Source organism: Salvia hispanica, chromosome 4 (genome assembly GCF_023119035.1).
Source record: "Salvia hispanica cultivar TCC Black 2014 chromosome 4, UniMelb_Shisp_WGS_1.0, whole genome shotgun sequence".
Classification (NCBI taxonomy): Eukaryota; Viridiplantae; Streptophyta; class Magnoliopsida; order Lamiales; family Lamiaceae; genus Salvia; species Salvia hispanica.
The window spans coordinates 18,809,386-18,830,273 of NC_062968.1; the positions used below are offsets into that span (position 1 = coordinate 18,809,386).

Below are 20,888 nucleotides of genomic sequence, written 5' to 3' on the forward strand. Positions count from 1 at the left end.
GCCCGCCCTAAGCATTTTATTTATTTTTTGAATATTTAAACACTACAAAAATTGGAGAAAACAACTTCATTCCATTGAAAGTTCAAATTTTACATTACGAAATAAAAAAACTACAAATCTTCAATAGCCGAAAAGCTTCCAAACTTCTTCAATCATGTCGTTCATGAGCGCCACAAGGTCTTGTTGGCTGCGCATTGAGGTCTGTCTCTCTAGAACCTCACCGAAGCCCATCGGTAATCCTCGAGCGACAGGCGGGGTCGCCATGCTGGAGCTAGATCCGGCTTCATCATCGACCTAATCGGTGATATATCCAGCTTCTTGTTCGACTACCATGTTATGCATGATGATGCACGCATACATGACATCGCGATGACTTCCTTGAACCAGAAACGCGCCGGACCTTTCACTATTGCCCACCGCGATTGGAGCACACCAAAAGCCCGCTCCACATCCTTCCGCGCATACTCCTGCTTTGCCGCAAACAAGATTCTCCTGTCACCCATTGGGCAGCTGATCGTCTTCATAAAAACAGGCCACCTTGGGTATATGCCATCGGCCAAGTAGTACCCCATATGATATCTGCGGCCGTTGGCAGTGAACTCGATGGCCGGGCTGCGACCCATGCATTGATCGGCGAAGAGGGTGGACGAGTTGAGGACTTTGATGTCGTTGTTCGACCCGGCTACACCGAAGTATGCATGCCAGATCCAGAGGCGGTGATCAGCGACTGCTTCAAGGATCATCGTCGGGTGACTACCCTTGTAGCCACTAGTAAATTGGCCTCTCCATGCCGTCGGGCAATTCTTTCACTACCAGTGCATACAGTCGATGCTCCCTAGCATTCCAGGGAAGTCATGCACCGTCTCGTGCATCCTCAACAAGTCCTGACAATCATCAGCAGTCGGGCATCGCAAATATGTGTCGCCAAAAGCCTCCACAACTCCCCTACAAAAATTCTTCAGACAATCGCGACCAGTTGTGTCACACCTCAACCCTTATGACATATGCACTTACTATAAATAAATTTTAAATATTAAATAAATGATCCACGCGTCAAGTAAATAAAACACACATATTATATAATTTTAAAAACCAACATTTATCAGGTACATATTTCAAAACATTCTGAACAGTAGTGTGACCCTCTCACCACTCTACATACTATACATTTATCTACATGCAAAAATGATGAGGAGGAGAAGGTTGCCAAAATGTGTCAGCCGCCGACCATGCTAACATGTGGAGTTCCTAGGACCCATGTCAACAAATAATTTCACTAATATCTTAATCCTGAAAAATAATAGTGGTTTATATGAGCCACAACTCAGTGTATATAAACCTACCTTTAATTCCACATACAAATATCAAACACATTCTTTCACCAAAATATATCACCAGAAATAATAAATATCATAAACAATTTAATATTCATATGCATATGCCTCTCCGTTCTTTTTATTATTCTGTGACAGATCAAGCCTGGTATCTGCCCGGGATTTCCATTGTATACGACCCGAAGGTCCCTTTTCATTGTTTGACCTTTCCACGAAGGCCCCTCTTTGCATTTTGACCTTTCCACGAAGGCCCCTCTTTGCATATTTTCTTTGACCCGTAGAACCCAGGGCAAGACTGTCACATATCCTCTTTAATCCAACGATTCAAGATATTCTAATGCCATATAAAAACATATTAATTGCACCACTCACATATTCATTGCACCAATCACATATTCATATCACATTTCACAAAATAATTCCAAATAACACAACTATATCAAATTCATATCATATAATCCAAATATTCACTCCACTCTAACACATAGCAATCAATCACATAAAATATGTAAAATTAAAAGTGTGATTTATACACACCTGATTAAAACAGATAATATCTCATGTTCCATAGCCCTCAATCCTGAAACTGAGAATATGCGTGCACTTCCTCTTCTAAATTCCACTCCTCTTGTAATACCCGCTCTTTTATTAACCTTTTCTTAACCTTTTCTTAACGTTTAATGTCGAACCAGAGAAACGTTCGTTTCTTCTAATTACTTTCGAATCAGAAATATTAGTCGATGACTTTGCTTGGTTGCTAAATTGAAGAGTGTCGATCGGACTAAAACAATTATGCATATATGTAGTAAATCCAATAAACGTCAATAAATAATATGGGGTTACATTTCTGATTTAGAATGTTCAAATACATATCAAGCTACTCTCTAGTTACAAAATAAATTACGCACAAGTTGATGAGAGAGAATTTAAGAATACAAATATGTGAATGTTGGGCCTCTCTTTCGAGCCCAAGAGTCTTTGGCCTGATGTTTTGAAGAAGCAGCCCGATGGGCCAGGGGCAGGCCCATGCCTCGGAAGGCCCGCTCGGCAGCCCAATCCTTTTTCCAAGGCCTGCAGTGTGCAAACAAGATATTTAATGCATATGTACAAGAGAAATAAAGGAACTTCTTGTAAGAGAAAGGGAACAAACTTGTTTTAGCTATAATGCAGCTAGAGCCTCCCTAAAAAGGGCAAGTCAGCCCCTACACTCTCTTCCCATGAGCCGTCTCTCTCTTATGTACCTACAATAATCAGACAAAGTGTATAAATGCAAGAGTGCTTTTACTCCAGACTAAAAACAAAACAAATTAAACAAAAGTAGGATGGAGATCATCAAAGAGATCTTGCTGCAGTGAGAAAAACAAAAGAGGAGATCAGCCTCTTTTAATACCACGAGAACACACCATGTACTACAAATAACAGCCATCAACTCCTCAACAAAAGACAAGAGGCTGCAGATTTTCAGTTTTGACCACATCCCCAACCAGATTCCAATATATATGAACACATATATCTCATTTCAGTTTCACACTTTTTTCCTTCACCACTTCCAATTAATCCCAAAGAGAAACCAAGTGAGAGGGTGAAGCTTGGTGGAGAAGTTGCTGTGATTTTCTTTTAACAACAGAGGAAGCATCAAAGTAAACCCTTTCACCACAATTTCTTATCAAACATGTTTAGAAAATCAACACTTCATGTACACAGCATACTAGAAATAAATTGATAGAACAATAGCACCTTTTATTCTAATAATTTTCTTTCCAAACAAAATGCCCAGTAATCAAATGATAAAATCAGTAGTTGTAGCCATAGCTCAACAACTTCAGTTCTTATATCCTTTCATGTTTAGAACTTCAAATAGTTCACAAATTACAGTAGCTTTTGATTGAAAACATCCAATTAAAGGAATTGATCCATAAATCACCAAAAATCCACACACGAATAAGACTCATGTTCTTCAATAAAATCAAGCTGTAAAGAGCAACTGTTTCTGGCGAAAATGCGAGAAGGAAGTTAGGAGAACTCATCTCTATACATCGACGGACTCGAGTTTCTCATCGGAGGAGTAGTAAACGGCGACAGGCGGTGCGGTCACTGCAGCAACCGCGACGGCGAGTCTCCTGGAGGAGCACCGCTGCTCGGCTGGACTGCGACGGCGGGACAGCCGCTGGATGCCGGCTGCCAAGGCTAGTGTGGACGAGAGAGATGCCGGCGCCGGCGACGGCGACGAGACGGTGGCGCGCCTGCAGCTCTTGTCGAGGACGGCGAGGAGATACGCTGCGACATCGGATCTCCGATCTGACGCCGAGAACCGAGAATGAGAGAGAGACGATCTAGGGATTATTTCTTCAATTTGGGGATTTTGTGTGAGTTGGGAATTGAGAGAAGGACCAATGGAGTTAGGAGTATTAGTGTTGGGCCAATTCTACTTTGTTTTGATGGGCCTCTTTAATTAAAAGTATGGACTAAGAAATTAAATAGAGAAGTGGGCTGCCTGCTAATAGAATTAATTATGGAACTTGGGCCACTAATTAAAATAAAGTAGGAGTTGGGTCTATTGTGCCTAATTAAATCATGAGTCCTCCTAAGTTGCTCGGTCAAATTTTTATGTGATGGTTCGCTAATTAAATCCCGAGATGATAATTTAATTTCGAACAAGATACATGGAAAGTAATACTCTCAAGGTTAAATGAATAATGTCTTAAGCTTCTATAATAAATTAAATCTCCCGATTTAATTAATGTTTCAAGATTTCTAGAACTTTTCTGGAAGACTAAGAAGAAGAATAAAATGACCACGCACTTAGGATGCATTCATGTTTAAGTTTATTTGACTTCTTAAAGTCTAATTAAAGTATTACCTTATTTCTAAAGGGACGTCCCCGCACGTCGTTTAAGATCAAGTCAAGGAATTTTCGACTATGGAATTAAGCTTTTGATGTGGGCATTTCTTTCAAAATGTGAACTTGCCTTTTAGCATGATTAAGTGAAAATTATGCTATTCATATTTTGTCATGCCATTTTATGTTTTATAGATTACCTATCTGCTTGGCTATGCCAATTATATTTAATCGAATTCGGGTCCCAGTAGGGAAGTAAAGCCTACTCGGACTAGTGTACACATATGGGGATCGTGAGCTAGCTTTTAAGTTGGCCGGTCCAGTGACCGTCGTGGAATGTGGCCACATTCCCGGTTCACATACGTTTCAGATATGGTATCTATGTTATGTGATTGCGCAATCAATTTTATGAAATGAAAAGAATTTTAGTGACTCGGGCCTTTTAAGTTAAAACCTCGTGTTCACTCAATTGGCTGACAAAACTTTTACGAAAATTATGTTTCGGCTATGTGCCCACTAAGTATATCAAATACTCAGCCCTGCATGTTTCTTTTCTAAATGTGCAGGTTGAACGTGTACGAGGAGGCGAAGGTGTTTGAAAATGATCATTAATAAGTAGTTAGGTAGCCCAAAGTAGTATGTCTTCATACATACTATTTTGTCTTGGACTCTTCCGCTGCAGTAGAACTATGTTCTAGAAACTTATGATTTTAGTCCCGATACTCTGATTCTCTTTTGACTATGTACCCATTCGCCTTTGAAACTATCGTCTCGAGTTGAATTATTGCTCTTATGTTTATTTCAAGATTGATAAGATTATTAATATTCAAGGTTTTCAAGGAAAAGCATGTAAATTCCATTTTTCCTACGAACCATGGAATTTCAAGTTTAAAATGTTAAGCATACGGATGTCTTTGAGACAAATGCTAAAGTATTATTAGTTACGGATGTTGTATTTGGAACAATTCCAAATGCATAAGAACGAACCTATACTTATGAATAACCCATCTATTCTTAGACGGTAACGATCGATGCAGATACGAAACTACTTCATTTGAAGACATAAAGTGTCTTATTTAACGTTTTAATGATAATAATGAATGAATACTATTTTATATCCAGACCTGCACTCAAAATGAGCGTACTTCCTGATCCAAAGAAACAGGGACCTTACACGAAAAGATATCGTACCTACGATCTAATTTAAGCGATCCAAATTACAAGGCATATTTCAAAGAGGCTACGCATCTAGAAGATACTACAGTACGCTTGAAACACGATGGAGAGGACACATGAGAATGACCGTCCCGACTTATCGAGAACATTATGAAAATATTACCTTCGCTAAGCATATCGTAATACCAGAATCCTACTTGGAACGTATGGTTTCCTAACGCCTCGATCATACAAGCCGAGCTCCGAAAGAACAAATATATAAGTGTCATATAACTGAAAACAAAAACGATGAGACTACAGATTTTACTGATTCCTCTACTTTTCTATGAACTCCTTAATGAAATGCCCTCACCCATCGTAGACTTTAGATCGACTCAGATATGCAAAGAATAACCATTTTTTCCTCTTCCTGCGAAAGTCGTATAATTTTCTTCAAATATTTGATATAGTAATTCACTTCATTGTCTTTAAATGTAAAGTGTTAACACTCATAAGCTCCGGTCATAAACCTTCGATTCTAGTTGCTTACGGCCATGCCCTCCATTAATCTCATTTTGAACATCTCCACTAGTGGTGTCCCGCCTATTTGGGGTGATTTCTTGATCGACTCAATGCTATAAGCAATAAGTCAACATTTTTCCAACTTAAAGTGGTGATTTTATTTTCAAATCTAAATTCAGAAGACTCATATAATTTCAAGCATTTTTGCTGGTTGTTGCCTTCTATGGACTCCCCTGTATTTATAAGATCAATACATTACGATGGAATCCTTTGCTCACCTCTATTTTGCAACCAAATTTGTGACTATTTCATTCCCGACAGGTGAAACTTTTTAGCTCCTGCCTCTACATGCATTGTTTACAAATACCATTTCTTCCTCAAATACCAAGTTAAGGCTAATATATTGCATTTTCCTTTACGGGGTAGTCGACTTTTCCAAAAAAGACCACTCTGTCTACTAGAATCCATTGATGTAATTCCATGATTTATGATTATATGTTGGTGAACCATAATCAATTTAATTCATGGCAATTGTCTACATTTCTAAACCCTCCTGTGATTTAATCATCTCAGGCCTTCGATTGCTGAAACCATCAATATCCTCGGAGGTCCTAGAGTATAGCCAATTTGAGCGGGTTTAATTATTTGAAACCATTTGAACCTTGTAGTTCTTTGCATGGATACGATAAGTTCAATGGAACTTAGTATTTTCCTTCAAAATCAATTGTCACGATTTGATGTTGAAAATTCATAAGAGTTGAACAAGAGCTGTTATTCTTGTCCCATTTGATATTGTGGAGCCCCTCCATTTCTCAGTCATGCTCCTTCTATGTTTCCTATCCAAGTTAAAAAAAAAAAAACTGTTAGATTAATCTTCGAGTTCTTGATACAAGATTCTCGAGAAAGGCATAGCCTTGATTCCTTTCAGATACGTATGATAAATAAGTCTCTATTAACACGTGCAGAAAATGGTACATCAGTTAGAAGCGTCGCATAACCAACAACACAAAACGTTAGATATTTCACATCTACATACGGCTTATGACAAGCTGGTAAAAGATTGAAAATTATGCTATGTAGATAGATAACTAGCCATCAAGAAGAGAAATGTTAAGGAATATACATGGATCAAATGACTTTTGATGATGTACAAGACCATATATACATCTATTTGACCGATCGAAATGCTTATTAAGAGTAAAATAAGTGAGTCACAAGAAACGAAGACTCAATAATAGTTATGAAATGAAAATCATGGAGAAAATGCGAATACATTAGTAGTTTATGTTTGACGAAACAAATTCCATCAACCAGAGGGATTCGTCTGAGAGGTGGCCAAGAAGAGCCACAAGTTGGAGAAACATTCGAGAAAAGAAACGCGTGATGACACTACTAACCTCACCATCCCTGCTACGAAAATGGGAGAATCGAATTTTTTTTTTTCTTAAAAGAGTTATCGCGGGAGAACGTATGGAGTCCTACAATGTGGAGCAAGGACAAACGTTAGCAACAAAATGCGAAGAAGTATTCCGAGATATGTTAAGCCATACCCCATTTAAGTGGTCGAAAAAGGAAATGACGATAGAGTTTTGTGTTAATCCTAGACATGAGATCTAGATCATTGTGGAAAGTCATGTTAGATTATCTTACTACGAATCGCTCAGTCGAACATATGGGCATGGAGCCAGCAATGTTTGGAGAAATAAGCCAACACCTCCGCTCTACTATTCCTGTATTCAAGGATAAATATAAGTAAAATAAAGTTGGTGCTAAGTCATGACAAAATGGATCGTGGTAAGCACAAAAGTATCCTGAAAACTGTTAAAGTAGACAACCTCAGCTAAGCGAGAGATTACAAGGTCAATCCGCCAGCTTAATGGCTACAACTACGACTAATGCAAACATTAGGGAGCTCAATATCTGACGATAAAATCTAAGATGGGGAATGGTTTCACCAGTCAGAAGAAATAAATTGTTTAATGAATGGCTTGAGTCAGCCACATCCTTCCAGTCACCATATAAAATGGCGCTTAAGGAGTAAGAAGAACTTAATATCCGGTGAGAAGGACAGAACGATGAGAATGCGTATAGACTACCAAGAGTTGACCAAGTTAACGTTCAAAGACAAGTACTCTTTACCCAAGGATCGATGGCTTGTTTGACTAGCCCTAAGGAGCTGGTGTATTCTCAAATATTGATTTGATATCTAGCACCAACTAAATTTCCGACCAAGACGATGCGTCGAAGACTTCGTTCCGCACCAGATATGGCCATTATGAGTTCACTATAATGCCTTTTGGGCTTACAAATGCTCCGGCTGTGTTCATGGACCTGATGAACCGCGTGTTCCACCCATACTTGGACAAGTTCATCCTAGTCTTTATAGATGATGTGTTTATCTACTCGAAGAACGAGAAAGAACACGAGGAACATCTTAGAGCCACCTTGGAGACGGTAAGAGCTGAGAAGCTCTATGCTAAGTTAGCAAATCCGAGTTCTGGCTTAACGAAGTGAACTTCCTTGGACACACAGTGACGACAGAAGGGATCCGAATGGACCCTGCAAAGATGGAAGCAGTACGACGTTGGGAGTCACCAACAACACCAAATGAAATTCGAAGTTTCTTAGGATTGGTAGGATACTACCGAAGATTTATTGAGGGATTTTATAAAATAGCAAGACCAATGACTCAACAGCTCAAGAAAGGAGCTAAGGTCAATTGGACACCGGAGTGTGAGGCAAGCTTCCAGTTGTTAAAAGAAAAGTTGACCACCGCACCAGTCCTAGCCGTGCCAGCACCAGGAATAGGTTATGTGGTGTACATAGATGCATCAAAGATTGGACTCGGGTGCGAGCTGATCCTGAATGACAAGGTGATTGCATATGCATCACGCCAATTGAAGCCGCACGAGTTAAACTACCCAACAGATGACTTGGAATTGGCGATAGTGGTACATGCCTTGAAAATTGGCCACCTTCCTCACACATAATGAGGAGCTCATACGTGAGTTTGCTCAGATGCATCTGGAAGTAGTGAGAGCACCGGAGACGGTGGAAAGTAGGATTGCCACCTTGGTGATTGAACCGGACCTAAGGGCCAGAATTGTTGAGGCTCAAAGGAGTGTAGAAATAAAGTCAAACAAATAGAACGATAGAAATTTTATCAGGTTTTCGGGCCAGCCCATCGGATTTTCGGGTCTGACCCTAACGGGTTGCGGGTTAATCGGGTACGGGCTAATCGGGCTGTAATTTTATCGGGCTAGAAATTTTCAGCCCTAACCCTGTAAATTTGGCGGGCTATTCGGGCCGGCCCACGGGTTGCGGGCTACATTGACATCCCTATCTGCAACGGCATAAGTCCAGGTCTGCCGATGCCATCTTCCCGATACTGGAAGTATTCATCACGTCCCTCCAATGTCCGGACAATGCGGAGAAAAAGATCTCGCCGCATTCTAAAACGGCGGTGAAAAATCGTCGGGCCTCACCGTGGTTGCTCGCAAAATAGTCTGCGACTAGACGTTGGTGAGCTACGTCGTGCTCGCGGGGGACATACGTCCGACGTCGAATCGGTCGAGGGACCCGCGCCGCCGCCTGCTCCGCCGCTGAACACTCGCGCTCCATTTGTGCCAAGCATTCCGCCGCGGCGTCGTTAACGTAATCGAACAAGGTCCGTCTACTGCCATCCGATGTACTCCAATAGTCGTCGTCGGGATTCATTTTTGTAGTGAGAAAACTGGAAAGTGAGGGATGAGAAAGAAAAATTAGGAGATGTGAAATTGGAAGATGGGAAATGGTAGAGAATTGAGGTGTTTAAATAGAATTTTGTTTTTGAAAAAAAAAATAAAAAATCGAAAACGCGTGTTATCATCCGTCGCATCGTCTGCGATGCCAAAGTGGCGGACGATGCATCGTCCGTCGCATAGTCCGCCCCATTGTGGATGACCTCACAATTTATATTTTCATAGACTTCCTATTATGAATTATGATTAATTTATGTAATATAGTTTGATATTTTATCGCAATATTCATTAGTAACTAGATTTTCGATTGTCTTCGTATGCATACATGCACTGTGTGTAATCTGAAATCATGAAATCATAATATCATATGGTACAAAACAAGTAGATGTGCCCACGATTTAAGAACCATGTCAAATGGTTGAACCATAGCCACCGATTTTGGTTTCAGTTCTACTAATGGTTAACCGTCTGTCAAGTTAAAATCGTCCACCTCTATATGGTAACGGGTACTTAATCAAGACTATACATTATTATTATTATTATTATTATTATTATTAAATTATTACTATTATTTTTAATATCAACGATCCTCACCATCCCTATTTCTTTCCTTTTGTTGCGAGGTGAAATAAAGCATCTTGTTGCTAATCTGTGTCAATTTCTTATGTTTCACTGTAGTAATGATTTTGGACTATTGTTGTGGTTGTTATAACGTTACTATCCACGAAACAACTAGTCATATTCAATCATCAATGCCTAGCTATATTTATACAAATACATATTCCGAATATACTGCTATACTAGCAAAACTATAGATTCCCCTGTATTTCAAAACTAAATTCCACCACATTTTTCTCTCATTGGAGAAGATCCAAGCAGTCAATTCCTGCAGTAAATTCTGAAGCAAAAGAATCCAACTTGAAAACAAAATACTATATGTGGCCACATCTTGTCTAGGTTCAATGTATCTCATTAAATCATCCGTTATTCTTGTCATCAACTCTTACCTTTTAAACCCACTCTTACCAATTAGGCTGATCGGCATCGTAGCTAACCATGGGAGAACTACAAGTGATAGATCCTGCCTTCATCCAGGCCCCGGAGCACAGGCCTAAACCGGAATCCGTGCAGGCCAACAACGTCCCGTTGATCGACCTCTCCCCGTTAGGCGCACGGGAGCCTGACCTGGGCACCCTCGAGAGTCTAGTGGCACAAATCGGCCAGGCCTGCAAGGACTGGGGGTTTTTCCAAGTGATCAACCATGGCGTGGCGTTGCATCTCAGGGAGAAGATGGAGCTCGTTTCAAAGCAATTCTTCGCTATGCAGAAAGACGAGAAGAAGAAGGTAGCGAGAGACGAGGTGAAGCCTCTGGGATACTATGACACCGAGCACACAAAAAACGTGAGAGATTGGAAGGAAGTCTTCGATTTCACACTGCAAGAGCCCATGATCTTACCGCATGATCACGAGCACAGAGAGATGTGGAATCAGTGGCCTCCTCACAATCCTCCTCAGATGAAGTATGCACTCTTATGTATAATCAGTTTGCAGTTCTTCAATAGAAATTGATATTCATGAATCAGCAAACTGATATTGTGTCAGAAACTGATATGTTATGCGATGTCAACTGATATTAATATGTTTATGAATTGATATAGTTCTGTGTTTTGACTTTAAGAAAAGTTCTGATTATGAACCATTTTCATTGATATTTTGATGTGATGTGATGCAGGGAGGTGTGCCAGCAGTATGGTGCTGAGATGGAAAAACTGGGGCACAAGTTGTTAGAGCTCATAGCATTGAGCTTAGGTTTGGAGAGAGACCGGTTTAAGGGCTTCTTCGAGGGTGGGACAACCAGCTTCATCCGGCTTAACCACTACCCGCCCTGCCCGGTTCCTGATCTGGCTCTGGGGGTGGGCCGGCACAAGGATGCCGGGGCACTCACGGTTCTTGCTCAGGATGAGGTTGGAGGGTTACAGGTTAAGAGGAAAAGTGATGGGGAGTGGATTCTTGTCCATCCTACGCCTAATGCGTATATTGTCAATGTTGGTGACATAATACAGGTATATAGTCTCCCACAACATGGAAATAATGGAGAATGAAATAGTAGAGAGTCTTTGGATTATGACTATGGTTGGTGTATTTTGGTGCAGGTTTGGAGCAATGATAAGTATGAGAGTGTGGAACATAGGGTGAAGGTGAACGCGGAGAGGGAGAGGTTTTCGATTCCATATTTCATGAATCCTACTCATGATACCAAGGTGGAGCCACTGGACGAGCTGCTGAGCTCGCGGAATGCTGCAAAGTACAGAGCCTATTGTTGGGGGGAGTTTTTTGCCACAAGGAAGCTCAGTAATTTCAAGAAGCTTGATGTTGAGAATGTTCAGATATACCATTTCAAGAACTAATATAAAGTTTCTCTTTCCATTTGGTGGTTTGCTTATATGTATTTTCCTTGGAAAGAGTGGTTCTTCCATAATAAAATTTAGTAGTTTCCTCTGTGTTTCTTAAGTTCAAATCTGTGTGGAATGATGGTGAAAATGTGTTTCTTAAGTTCAAATCTTATGGTGAATGTAAGTCTTGATTCAATCATTAACTGGTCATGATTCATGAATATCCCTTCACCCTTGTGAAGAAATTATGGTCCATGATGAAAAATAGACTTATCAGGTTGTGACATTTTGCAATTAAATTCTTGGGATTGAATCACCTAACCATAAAGTGATAAATGAAGAAAAATACCATCTATGATCTATGGCCAAGATTGTTTATTAGTTACTTGTTGCATTCAACAAAAGGGTTAATTTCTCTGTTCTTTCTCATCTCTTCTATTATTGATCACAATTATTGAACTTTGTTAGGTGATGAAAATGAAATGGATAAAAACAAATTACAAGAAAGTGAGAAAATTCATCAAATTCAAGAAGTAGATGCTAGGTGTTTAACTTTAAATAGTATAACGAGCATTTAACAAAAAATTGTAACCTCTATTCTCTTAATTTTATAATTTATGATGTTTTAATTACATTATCTTTCATATTCTAATTTTGTGTCTATAAAGGGCATAGAGTTGTAGATGAATTACACACTAACAAAAGTATTCTCAATTCTCTCTCAAGCTCTCAAGTCTCAACATTTTATTGTATATTTTAAGAACATTGTATTACTCAATATTTGGAGCTCCATCAAGTTCATCGTTGTCTAGCGGGTTTGAGATGTTATATACGTTAGGAGGAAGCCGTTCTTTGGGGATAATACGTCAATTCGAGAGCACTAACCGTGATGTAATTTATCTTGTAGTTCGATTTATTTTATAATTTTGATTGTAATTTCCATTTCAAGAATTTTATCCTAATATTTCTTACCATTCTTAGAGATGGATGAATTTTAATATTCTAAACTTGAACATGCATAATATTTATCTTCATCTTTACACAATTTATTATTTTTGTATATTTATATTGTCACTGACGCTATAATTATATTAAGTGGTGCCACACAAAAAATAATATTTTATCACTTATGATGAAATTAATAAGTGGTGGATAATATGTATATTTTTGCAATGAGATAATTAAACCTATTAAAATCGAGTTAATCTAATAATTAGTTGTTCAAACAAAATAAAATAGTCTGCTACCAAATTTTGCTTTACTAATAATACTATTGTTGAAATTAGGATTTATCACTTAATTATTAAGGGATACAACTGATTTTATATAGAGAATCTAATTATCTTATCTATAAGTGATCATGCTGAGTAAAGTATTATATTAAGTATATTTTTATAAAAAGAAAATTTGCAATATTGAGAATTGTAAAGTAGCATAAAAAATACTCTGTATAAATGTTTCATGTTCTAACAAACCATGTTTAAAAGTGCAATAAATAAGATTACGTTCCAATGTTCAAAAGGGCTATCATTATTCATTAATATAATAGTGTTATTTTCAACCAATTAATGTGATATTTTTTATGTAGTTTATCATTTGAATTTTTTTATGGTCATAATTTTGACGTTTTGAATATTATGAGTTATCGATTTATTATTTTGTTAAAAGTGTGATTAACATTATATTTAGTAGAGAAATATGAAGGGTTGTTAATATATTTTTCAAAAGTGTCAATACTTGATATAGTCTCTTTATCGTTGTCCAAATAATTGCGTTTGTTTTGATTCCATTTCAAATATGTTTAATTTTATGACTTTAGGTGTAAAATGAATTGAGGAGCATATATTTATTGAATTATTATTATATAGTACTCTATATTTTCTATTTTTAAATATTATATAGTTATATTATTTGTTATTTTAATTAATCAATTAACAATTTAAAACTGTATAACGAAAAAATATTCCGTCGTACATCGCACGTGGGTTAACACTAGTTCAATATAACATGCAACACATCTATATCTGATATATGAATTATTAGTTCTAAATGAGTTTACGATTTTGATTTTAAGAATTCATAATTTTGATTTTTTAATATTTACGTTCCAAAATTTTAATATCTTTAAATGTCTAGTTTTTTGGAATGTTACAATTAGACATAGATAAAAGAAATAATCACATCATCTTAACTTGTGTATTTAATATCTTAAAAACATTAGTTAACATTTTTTCTTTTATTTATAAAATAGCATTATTAGCTCAATTTATATCATGCAACTAAAAATTGATAATTTGATAGTATATGATTTATTAATATTAATTGAATTTACGGTTTTAAGTTTACGAATTTCGTAATTTTATATTTAATTCTTTACTTCCAAAATATTAAATTCTATAAAGTCTTGACTTTGGAACATTATGGCGAACCTCTACCAAAAAATTATCACATATATTTTTAACTCATTTATTAAATATTTTAAAGCTTCATAGTTTATATTTACTCTTTTTATAAAATATAGTAGTGCTAGAGTCTTAGCATAATTCATCATGCAATAAATTACTCATAATTTGATATATGATACTTAGTATATTAATAATAGGAACGTGATCAAATGAAAACTCTAAATATTGTACAAACTTAAAATTATGATCTGGATCATTGAAAAATGTGAATAGATCAAACAAAAGCATCAACAGGAAAACGTTAACAGAATTTCAATGGTAGTCAATGATTGATGTTGTGTTGATACTATGTTGATATTAAAATCTTGAAATTTTACACTGTGTTGAAGTTATGTTGAGGAGTTTTGAGTTTGTACAATATATAAGTTTGCATTTTATCACTACCCATTAATAATAATTGAGTTTGATCACATTTTTAATTATAAGAATTTTCTAATTTGGATTTTAAGTTTTAGTTTTTAATTTTTAATTTTTTAATTCTTAAAATTTAAATAAGGAGAAAGATTGTACAAAATTGTAGAATACATACTAAAAAAAATACGAATAAAAATACAAAGAGAAAATGAAAAAATATGTAGTTACATTAATTAGATATCACTTTAATTTATAAGTTTTCTTCACATTAAAATTCTCTAAATTAGAATCATCCATAAATAGTTAATTACTTTATATATTAATAAAAATATATACGTGAGTATTATATTTATGGCAAAATGTCATGGGGTATTATGACATAGAGACATTATGCCTCTAAATCACTTTCTCCTTGGAGAAGATCCAAGCAGTCAATTCTCTGTAGTAAATTCTGCAGCAAATGAATCCAACTTGAAAACAATACTATGCGGCCACAATGCCACATCTTGTCTAGGTTCAATCACTCAATGTATTTCATTAAATCTTCCGTTACTCTTTGTCATCAACTCGCTACCTTTTAAGTATTGAACCACTCTTACCAATTAAGCTGATCGTCATCGTAGCAAACCATGGGAGCACTAGAAGTGATAGATCCTGCCTTCATCCAGGCCCCGGAGCACAGGCCTAAACCCGAATCCGTGCAGGCCAACAACGTCCCGTTGATCGACCTCTCCCCGTTAGCCGCCCAGGAGCCTGACCCGGGCGCCCTCGAGAGTCTAGTGGCACAAATCGGCCAGGCCTGCAAGGACTGGGGGTTTTTCCAAGTGATCAACCATGGCGTGGCGTTGCATCTCAGGGAGAAGATGGAGCTCGTTTCAAAGCAATTCTTCGCTATGCAGAAAGACGAGAAGAAGAAGGTAGCGAGAGACGAGGTGAAGCCTCTGGGATACTATGACACCGAGCACACAAAAAACGTGAGAGATTGGAAGGAAGTCTTCGATTTCACACTGCAAGAGCCCATGATCTTACCGCATGATCACGAGCACAGAGAGATGTGGAATCAGTGGCCTCCTCACAATCCTCCTCAGATGAAGTATGCACTCTTATGTATAATCAGTTTGCAGTTCTTCAATAGAAATTGATATTCATGAATCAGCAAACTGATATTGTGTCAGAAACTGATATGTTATGCGATGTCAACTGATATTAATATGTTTATGAATTGATATAGTTCTGTGTTTTGACTTTAAGAAAAGTTCTGATTATGAACCATTTTCATTGATATTTTGATGTGATGTGATGCAGGGAGGTGTGCCAGCAGTATGGTGCTGAGATGGAAAAACTGGGGCACAAGTTGTTAGAGCTCATAGCATTGAGCTTAGGTTTGGAGAGAGACCGGTTTAAGGGCTTCTTCGAGGGTGGGACAACCAGCTTCATCCGGCTTAACCACTACCCGCCCTGCCCGGTTCCTGATCTGGCTCTGGGGGTGGGCCGGCACAAGGATGCCGGGGCACTCACGGTTCTTGCTCAGGATGAGGTTGGAGGGTTACAGGTTAAGAGGAAAAGTGATGGGGAGTGGATTCTTGTCCATCCTACGCCTAATGCGTATATTGTCAATGTTGGTGACATAATACAGGTATATAGTCTCCCACAACATGGAAATAATGGAGAATGAAATAGTAGAGAGTCTTTGGATTATGACTATGGTTGGTGTATTTTGGTGCAGGTTTGGAGCAATGATAAGTATGAGAGTGTGGAACATAGGGTGAAGGTGAACGCGGAGAGGGAGAGGTTTTCGATTCCATATTTCATGAATCCTACTCATGATACCAAGGTGGAGCCACTGGACGAGCTGCTGAGCTCGCGGAATGCTGCAAAGTACAGAGCCTATTGTTGGGGGGAGTTTTTTGCCACAAGGAAGCTCAGTAATTTCAAGAAGCTCCATGTTGAGAATGTTCAGATATACCATTACAAGAACTAATAAAGTTTCTCTGTTGCATATGGTGGTTTGCTTATATGTATTTTGCTTGGAAAGAGTGGTTTCTTGCACTCAATAGTCGAACCATAATAAAAATCAGTACTTTCCTTTGCGTCTTAAGTTCAAATCTGCGTGGAATGATGTTGAAAATGTGTTTCTTAAGATCAAATCTTATGGTGAATATGAGTCTTGATTAAATCATGAGCTGGTCATGATTCATGAATATCACTTGTGAAGATATTGTAGTCCATGTGGGAAATAGACTTACCAGATTGTGACATTTTGCCATTAAATTCTTGGCATTGAATCACCTAACCATAAAATGATAAATGAAGAAAAATATTGGCCAAGATTGTTTATTAGTTAGTATCTTGTTGCAGTCAACAAAAGGGTTAATTTCTCTGTTCTTTCTCATCTTTTCTATTATTGATCACAATTCTTGAACTTTGTTAGGTGATGAAAATGAAATGGACAAAAACAACTTACAAGAAAGTGAAGAATTCATCAATTTCACAGAAGTAGATGCTAGGTGTTGAATTTTAGTACAAAAACTTGCACTAATTAGTTACTTGTACCATACTTTACTTGCAAAAAAAGAAGACACTCTGCAGCCAAGACTTCCTTAAATGAGTTAGCAAAACAGAAACACAAACCAGACAATCTCAGCCATGGGAGAAGTAGATCCTGACTTCATCCAATCCCTAGAACACCAGCCTAAGCCAGGGACTCTTGAAGCCGAAGGTATCCCATTCATCGATCTCTCCACATTGAACTCCAAAGAACCTGATGCATCATCTACCCTCGATCATCTAGTGTCTGAGATAGGTGATGCCTGCAAAACATGGGGCTTCTTTCAGGTCATCAACCACGGGGTTCCTTCACAAGTCCGACAAAGAATTGAGACAGCATCAAAAGAGTTCTTTGCTCTCCCCAAGGAGGAGAAGAAGAAGACCAGCAGAGATGAGGCCAACATTTTTGGCTATTCAGACTTGGAGATCACCAAGAGCGTCCGGGACTGGAAGGAGATCTTCGACTGCACAATAGAGAATCCTACGGTCATATACGCCTCAGACGAGCCGGATGACAAGGAGCTCAGAGAACTGACCAGTCAATGGCCTCAGTCTCCTCCAGATTTAAGGCAACTTCAAAACTCAGCTTCTTTCTTTCTTGTTTCGAACGATAAAAAAAAAGATGAAAGATTAACTCAACATGTATTTCCTGATGCAGGGAGATATGCCAAGAATATGCTGCAGAAATGCAGAAGCTAACTCACAAGCTACTAGAGCTAATAGCACTGAGCTTAGGTTTGGAAAAAGATCGATTCCATGGCTTCTTTAAAGAGCAGACGAGCTTCATGAGGCTGAACTACTACCCCTCCTGCCCTGCTCCTCAACTAGCACTGGGGCTCGGGAGGCACAAGGATGCCGGTGCCATGACAGTTCTGGCTCAAGACGACGTTGGAGGGCTTGAGGTGAAGAGGAAGACAGATGGAGAGTGGATCTTCGTCAAACCTATCCCCGATGCTTATATTGTAAACGTGGGAGACCTAATCCAGGTACCCTATCTCTGCGCGCATCAATGGAGTCGGATTATAGTATGTGTATGTATGTTTGTTTGTGATATGGCAGGTTTGGAGCAATGATAAGTATGAGAGTGTGGAGCACAGAGTGACTGTGAACTCTGAGAAGGAGAGGTTTTCAGTTCCATTCTTCTTGAATCCTTCACATTATGTATGGGTGGAGCCACTGCATGAGTTGGTAGACGAGGAAAATCCTTCCAAGTACAAGGGCTACAGCTGGGGGAAGTTTTACGCGACGCGGAAGCTTAGCAACTTCAAGAAGCTTACCTCTGAGAACATTCAAGTGCACCATTTCAAGGTTTAGGAGAGGCATATCTCAACCTTATCAGTTTGTGTGTTTTTCTCATTGAAGAAGTTGTGCTTTGAGTAGAATCTTTCAGAGTGAATTTTCATATCTATGTATGTATGTATGCTTAGCAAGAATTTAAATACTCTTTGTTGCACTTCCTCCTATCAGAAAATGGATTGATATTCACCATCAAGATCAATGAATCACTTTTTAACTATTTTCAGATTAAAGTACTCCTGTTAAGTAATGTTTTAGCATAGACAGCAGCCTATATGTTCCTCAATGATTCTGAGGATATGCCAAAAGTATATACTACCACTTTCAACATGAATTTCTTGAAACCAGATCATCATACACTGAATTATTCAAAAACTTCCATAACTCATCAAATTGTTATCTTGTGAGGTTATGATTCCAATTCAATTATGTTTGGGAAAGAGTAGTTTTCTTGGAAGTTCGGCTATATTATCATGTCATTAATTTAAGCATAAACATATTCAAAATCGGGTCTTTTAGCAATGACCCAAAAACAAATTAGTGTAACTTGGCGTGTACAATATCAAATTAATGTGCAATCAGGATCATAGCCTATTACTTGATTGATGACTCATAGATGATTTCTCACAATAACGAGAAAAAAGAAACTCCAGATTTTATACAGTCCTATCTATGTTAGATTGGATCCACAATATTAAGTGACTATATGATTCCAAAAAACTCAAATATGTTCAATTCACCAACCCCGAGCCATTGATATTAAGTCAGGCTCGTGGCTCCCCGACCCAAACTTTATCCCGATAAAACTCGCACTCGAGCTAGTAATTATATGGAAAAGAGGAGTCCAATTCCATTCATCAAAACACATGGTACAAATCTGATCGAGCTACAGAAATGAATAATTCTTGTACTTATTAGTATTTCATAAGCAAAACAAAAATTCTCACTACAAAACTTTATTGCTTCACAAAAGCAATGGAAAAAACAAAAGAAAAAGCAATGAAATTTCAATTAACTATATATACAAGCAGTTTCCTTCTCTGTGTTGCGTTGAGACGACAAAATTCAAGCAAGAATGCCGACATATGGAACTGAGGTGATTGGGTATTCGCCGTTTGTAAGAAGAGCAGAATTGGTTTGCTTTACCACAAAGCTGACCGAATACACAAAATCGAACATAAACTGCGCCATCGACTTCAGCAATCCAAAGCATATTTCCAGCCTCTTCATAACCATTGCTGTAAGATTTTTTAGAAATATTGTTTTTTTCTTCTCTTTTTTTTGTGATCCTACTTTTCCATTCACAAAATGTGAATATATATAATTGTAGTTATAGGTTTTTCGGAATGGATGAGATTGGAAATAAAGCGTTGTGTTTGTGTGGCTTTTCGAGACCCCAAGGGGTAAATTGAAAGAGTCATACTGCCATCTTGGCTTATTGTATTATTTAATAGACAGGGAACATTATTTTTTTGTTAATTATAGTATGATCAAATATGAAAAGATCGCCATCACAAATGAGATCTATGTATATTCAAGCTGACTAGATAGGACTGGTACTATTATTTTATATTTTTTGTTTGGTTAACCTTCGAATTTATCCCCATTTTAAGTGATTTTATCACGTCCTTTGATGGTAAACGATTTTATTTATAATTGTGTCAATTATATCTGTCTTTTCAATTTATCAATTTTAGCTCGGTGTTTTCAATTTGTATCAATTTTAGGTTGAAATAGAATTGATCATTTTTAAAATCGTGATATATATATAACATGTTTTTATTTGAGTTTATATATGTAATTAATGCAGGAAAAGGATAACCTAAATATCTTAGAAAATTCTAGACCGTGTTTTCTGAGTGTTAATGTCGTAATACATAAAACGTGTCACCATGAAAGATGAAGTATATATAAAATGCAATATTAGATGTGAAAATTAACTTTGGCCATATATTTAATTAAAATACACAGATTATTTTATTTCTAGTTCATACATGCGGATGGTTTCTATCAGAATTGTCTAATTGTGATCGTGCGATTATAAATGAAGAGCTATAGGCAAAGTAATCCATTTGCTTTCATACATTCATGCTCTTCTTAATTTCAATTATCTTATTACTGAAATAAATTTGTTTATTAGGTGTGAATATATATGTTTAGCTATAAATAAGATCAAAATGAAATAATTCAAAAATAACAATGTGTATTTTACTAATTTATCAATCAAGACTTAAGGCACGATA

The 20,888-nt window shown here is 37.5% G+C and overlaps 5 protein-coding genes and 1 long non-coding RNA gene across 8 annotated transcripts; 4 read left to right on the forward strand and 2 right to left on the reverse strand.

Annotated features, from left to right (window-relative positions):
- Positions 1 to 120: 120 nt before the first annotated feature.
- On the reverse strand, positions 121 to 743 carry LOC125220556. The gene is made up of 2 exons (XM_048122718.1): positions 375 to 743; positions 121 to 294 (listed from the first exon to the last, which is right to left on the reverse strand). Exons 1-2 carry the CDS (start codon positions 741 to 743, stop codon positions 121 to 123), a joined length of 543 nt encoding a protein of 180 aa, XP_047978675.1.
- Positions 744 to 2,155: 1,412 nt separating this feature from the next.
- On the reverse strand, positions 2,156 to 3,704 carry LOC125219258. Its single transcript, XR_007176099.1, has 2 exons — positions 2,485 to 3,704; positions 2,156 to 2,405 (listed from the first exon to the last, which is right to left on the reverse strand). It is a non-coding gene; the product is annotated as an uncharacterized LOC125219258 (long non-coding RNA).
- A 4,830-nt stretch (positions 3,705 to 8,534) lies between these two features.
- Positions 8,535 to 8,997, forward strand: LOC125220557. Its single transcript, XM_048122719.1, has 2 exons — positions 8,535 to 8,801; positions 8,869 to 8,997. Exons 1-2 carry the CDS (start codon positions 8,535 to 8,537, stop codon positions 8,995 to 8,997), a joined length of 396 nt encoding a protein of 131 aa, XP_047978676.1.
- Positions 8,998 to 10,436: 1,439 nt separating this feature from the next.
- Positions 10,437 to 12,101, forward strand: LOC125217975 (jasmonate-induced oxygenase 2-like). Of its 2 annotated transcripts, XM_048119560.1 has the most exons (4): positions 10,437 to 10,965; positions 11,092 to 11,110; positions 11,323 to 11,653; positions 11,744 to 12,101. In XM_048119560.1, the coding sequence occupies exons 1-4, from the start codon at positions 10,647 to 10,649 to the stop codon at positions 11,996 to 11,998; spliced, it is 924 nt and encodes a 307-aa protein (XP_047975517.1). In that variant the 5' UTR covers positions 10,437 to 10,646; the 3' UTR covers positions 11,999 to 12,101. The 2 variants fall into 2 exon arrangements, with proteins under 2 accessions (XP_047975517.1, XP_047975516.1); XM_048119559.1 differs by having other exon boundaries at positions 10,444 to 11,110.
- A 3,233-nt stretch (positions 12,102 to 15,334) lies between these two features.
- On the forward strand, positions 15,335 to 16,893 carry LOC125218753 (jasmonate-induced oxygenase 2-like). 2 transcript variants are annotated; one of them, XM_048120494.1, is made up of 4 exons: positions 15,335 to 15,750; positions 15,877 to 15,895; positions 16,108 to 16,438; positions 16,529 to 16,893. In XM_048120494.1, the coding sequence occupies exons 1-4, from the start codon at positions 15,432 to 15,434 to the stop codon at positions 16,781 to 16,783; spliced, it is 924 nt and encodes a 307-aa protein (XP_047976451.1). In that variant the 5' UTR covers positions 15,335 to 15,431; the 3' UTR covers positions 16,784 to 16,893. The 2 variants fall into 2 exon arrangements, with proteins under 2 accessions (XP_047976451.1, XP_047976450.1); XM_048120493.1 differs by having other exon boundaries at positions 15,345 to 15,895.
- Positions 16,894 to 17,250: 357 nt separating this feature from the next.
- Positions 17,251 to 18,865, forward strand: LOC125219635 (jasmonate-induced oxygenase 2-like). Its single transcript, XM_048121662.1, has 3 exons — positions 17,251 to 17,918; positions 18,008 to 18,335; positions 18,409 to 18,865. The coding sequence occupies exons 1-3, from the start codon at positions 17,449 to 17,451 to the stop codon at positions 18,661 to 18,663; spliced, it is 1,053 nt and encodes a 350-aa protein (XP_047977619.1). The 5' UTR covers positions 17,251 to 17,448; the 3' UTR covers positions 18,664 to 18,865.
- Positions 18,866 to 20,888: the final 2,023 nt, after the last annotated feature.

What these genes read in the sequence shown, in the direction of transcription:
- LOC125220556 (XM_048122718.1), bottom strand. Translation starts at nt 743, where the DNA reads ATGATCCTTGAAGCAGTCGCTGATCACCGCCTCTGGATCTGGCATGCA. An exon ending in CGCGTTTCTGGTTCAAGGAA is followed by an intron (nt 295 to 374) that starts GTCATCGCGATG and finishes ATCACCGATTAG; the next exon opens with GTCGATGATGAAGCCGGATC.
- LOC125220557 (XM_048122719.1), top strand. Translation starts at nt 8,535, where the DNA reads ATGACTCAACAGCTCAAGAAAGGAGCTAAGGTCAATTGGACACCGGAG. An exon ending in ACTTGGAATTGGCGATAGTG is followed by an intron (nt 8,802 to 8,868) that starts GTACATGCCTTG and finishes GAGTTTGCTCAG; the next exon opens with ATGCATCTGGAAGTAGTGAG.
- LOC125217975 (XM_048119559.1), top strand. Translation starts at nt 10,647, where the DNA reads ATGGGAGAACTACAAGTGATAGATCCTGCCTTCATCCAGGCCCCGGAG. An exon ending in CACAATCCTCCTCAGATGAA is followed by an intron (nt 11,111 to 11,322) that starts GTATGCACTCTT and finishes GATGTGATGCAG; the next exon opens with GGAGGTGTGCCAGCAGTATG. An exon ending in ATGTTGGTGACATAATACAG is followed by an intron (nt 11,654 to 11,743) that starts GTATATAGTCTC and finishes ATTTTGGTGCAG; the next exon opens with GTTTGGAGCAATGATAAGTA.
- LOC125218753 (XM_048120493.1), top strand. Translation starts at nt 15,432, where the DNA reads ATGGGAGCACTAGAAGTGATAGATCCTGCCTTCATCCAGGCCCCGGAG. An exon ending in CACAATCCTCCTCAGATGAA is followed by an intron (nt 15,896 to 16,107) that starts GTATGCACTCTT and finishes GATGTGATGCAG; the next exon opens with GGAGGTGTGCCAGCAGTATG. An exon ending in ATGTTGGTGACATAATACAG is followed by an intron (nt 16,439 to 16,528) that starts GTATATAGTCTC and finishes ATTTTGGTGCAG; the next exon opens with GTTTGGAGCAATGATAAGTA.
- LOC125219635 (XM_048121662.1), top strand. Translation starts at nt 17,449, where the DNA reads ATGGGAGAAGTAGATCCTGACTTCATCCAATCCCTAGAACACCAGCCT. An exon ending in CAGTCTCCTCCAGATTTAAG is followed by an intron (nt 17,919 to 18,007) that starts GCAACTTCAAAA and finishes TTCCTGATGCAG; the next exon opens with GGAGATATGCCAAGAATATG. An exon ending in ACGTGGGAGACCTAATCCAG is followed by an intron (nt 18,336 to 18,408) that starts GTACCCTATCTC and finishes GTGATATGGCAG; the next exon opens with GTTTGGAGCAATGATAAGTA.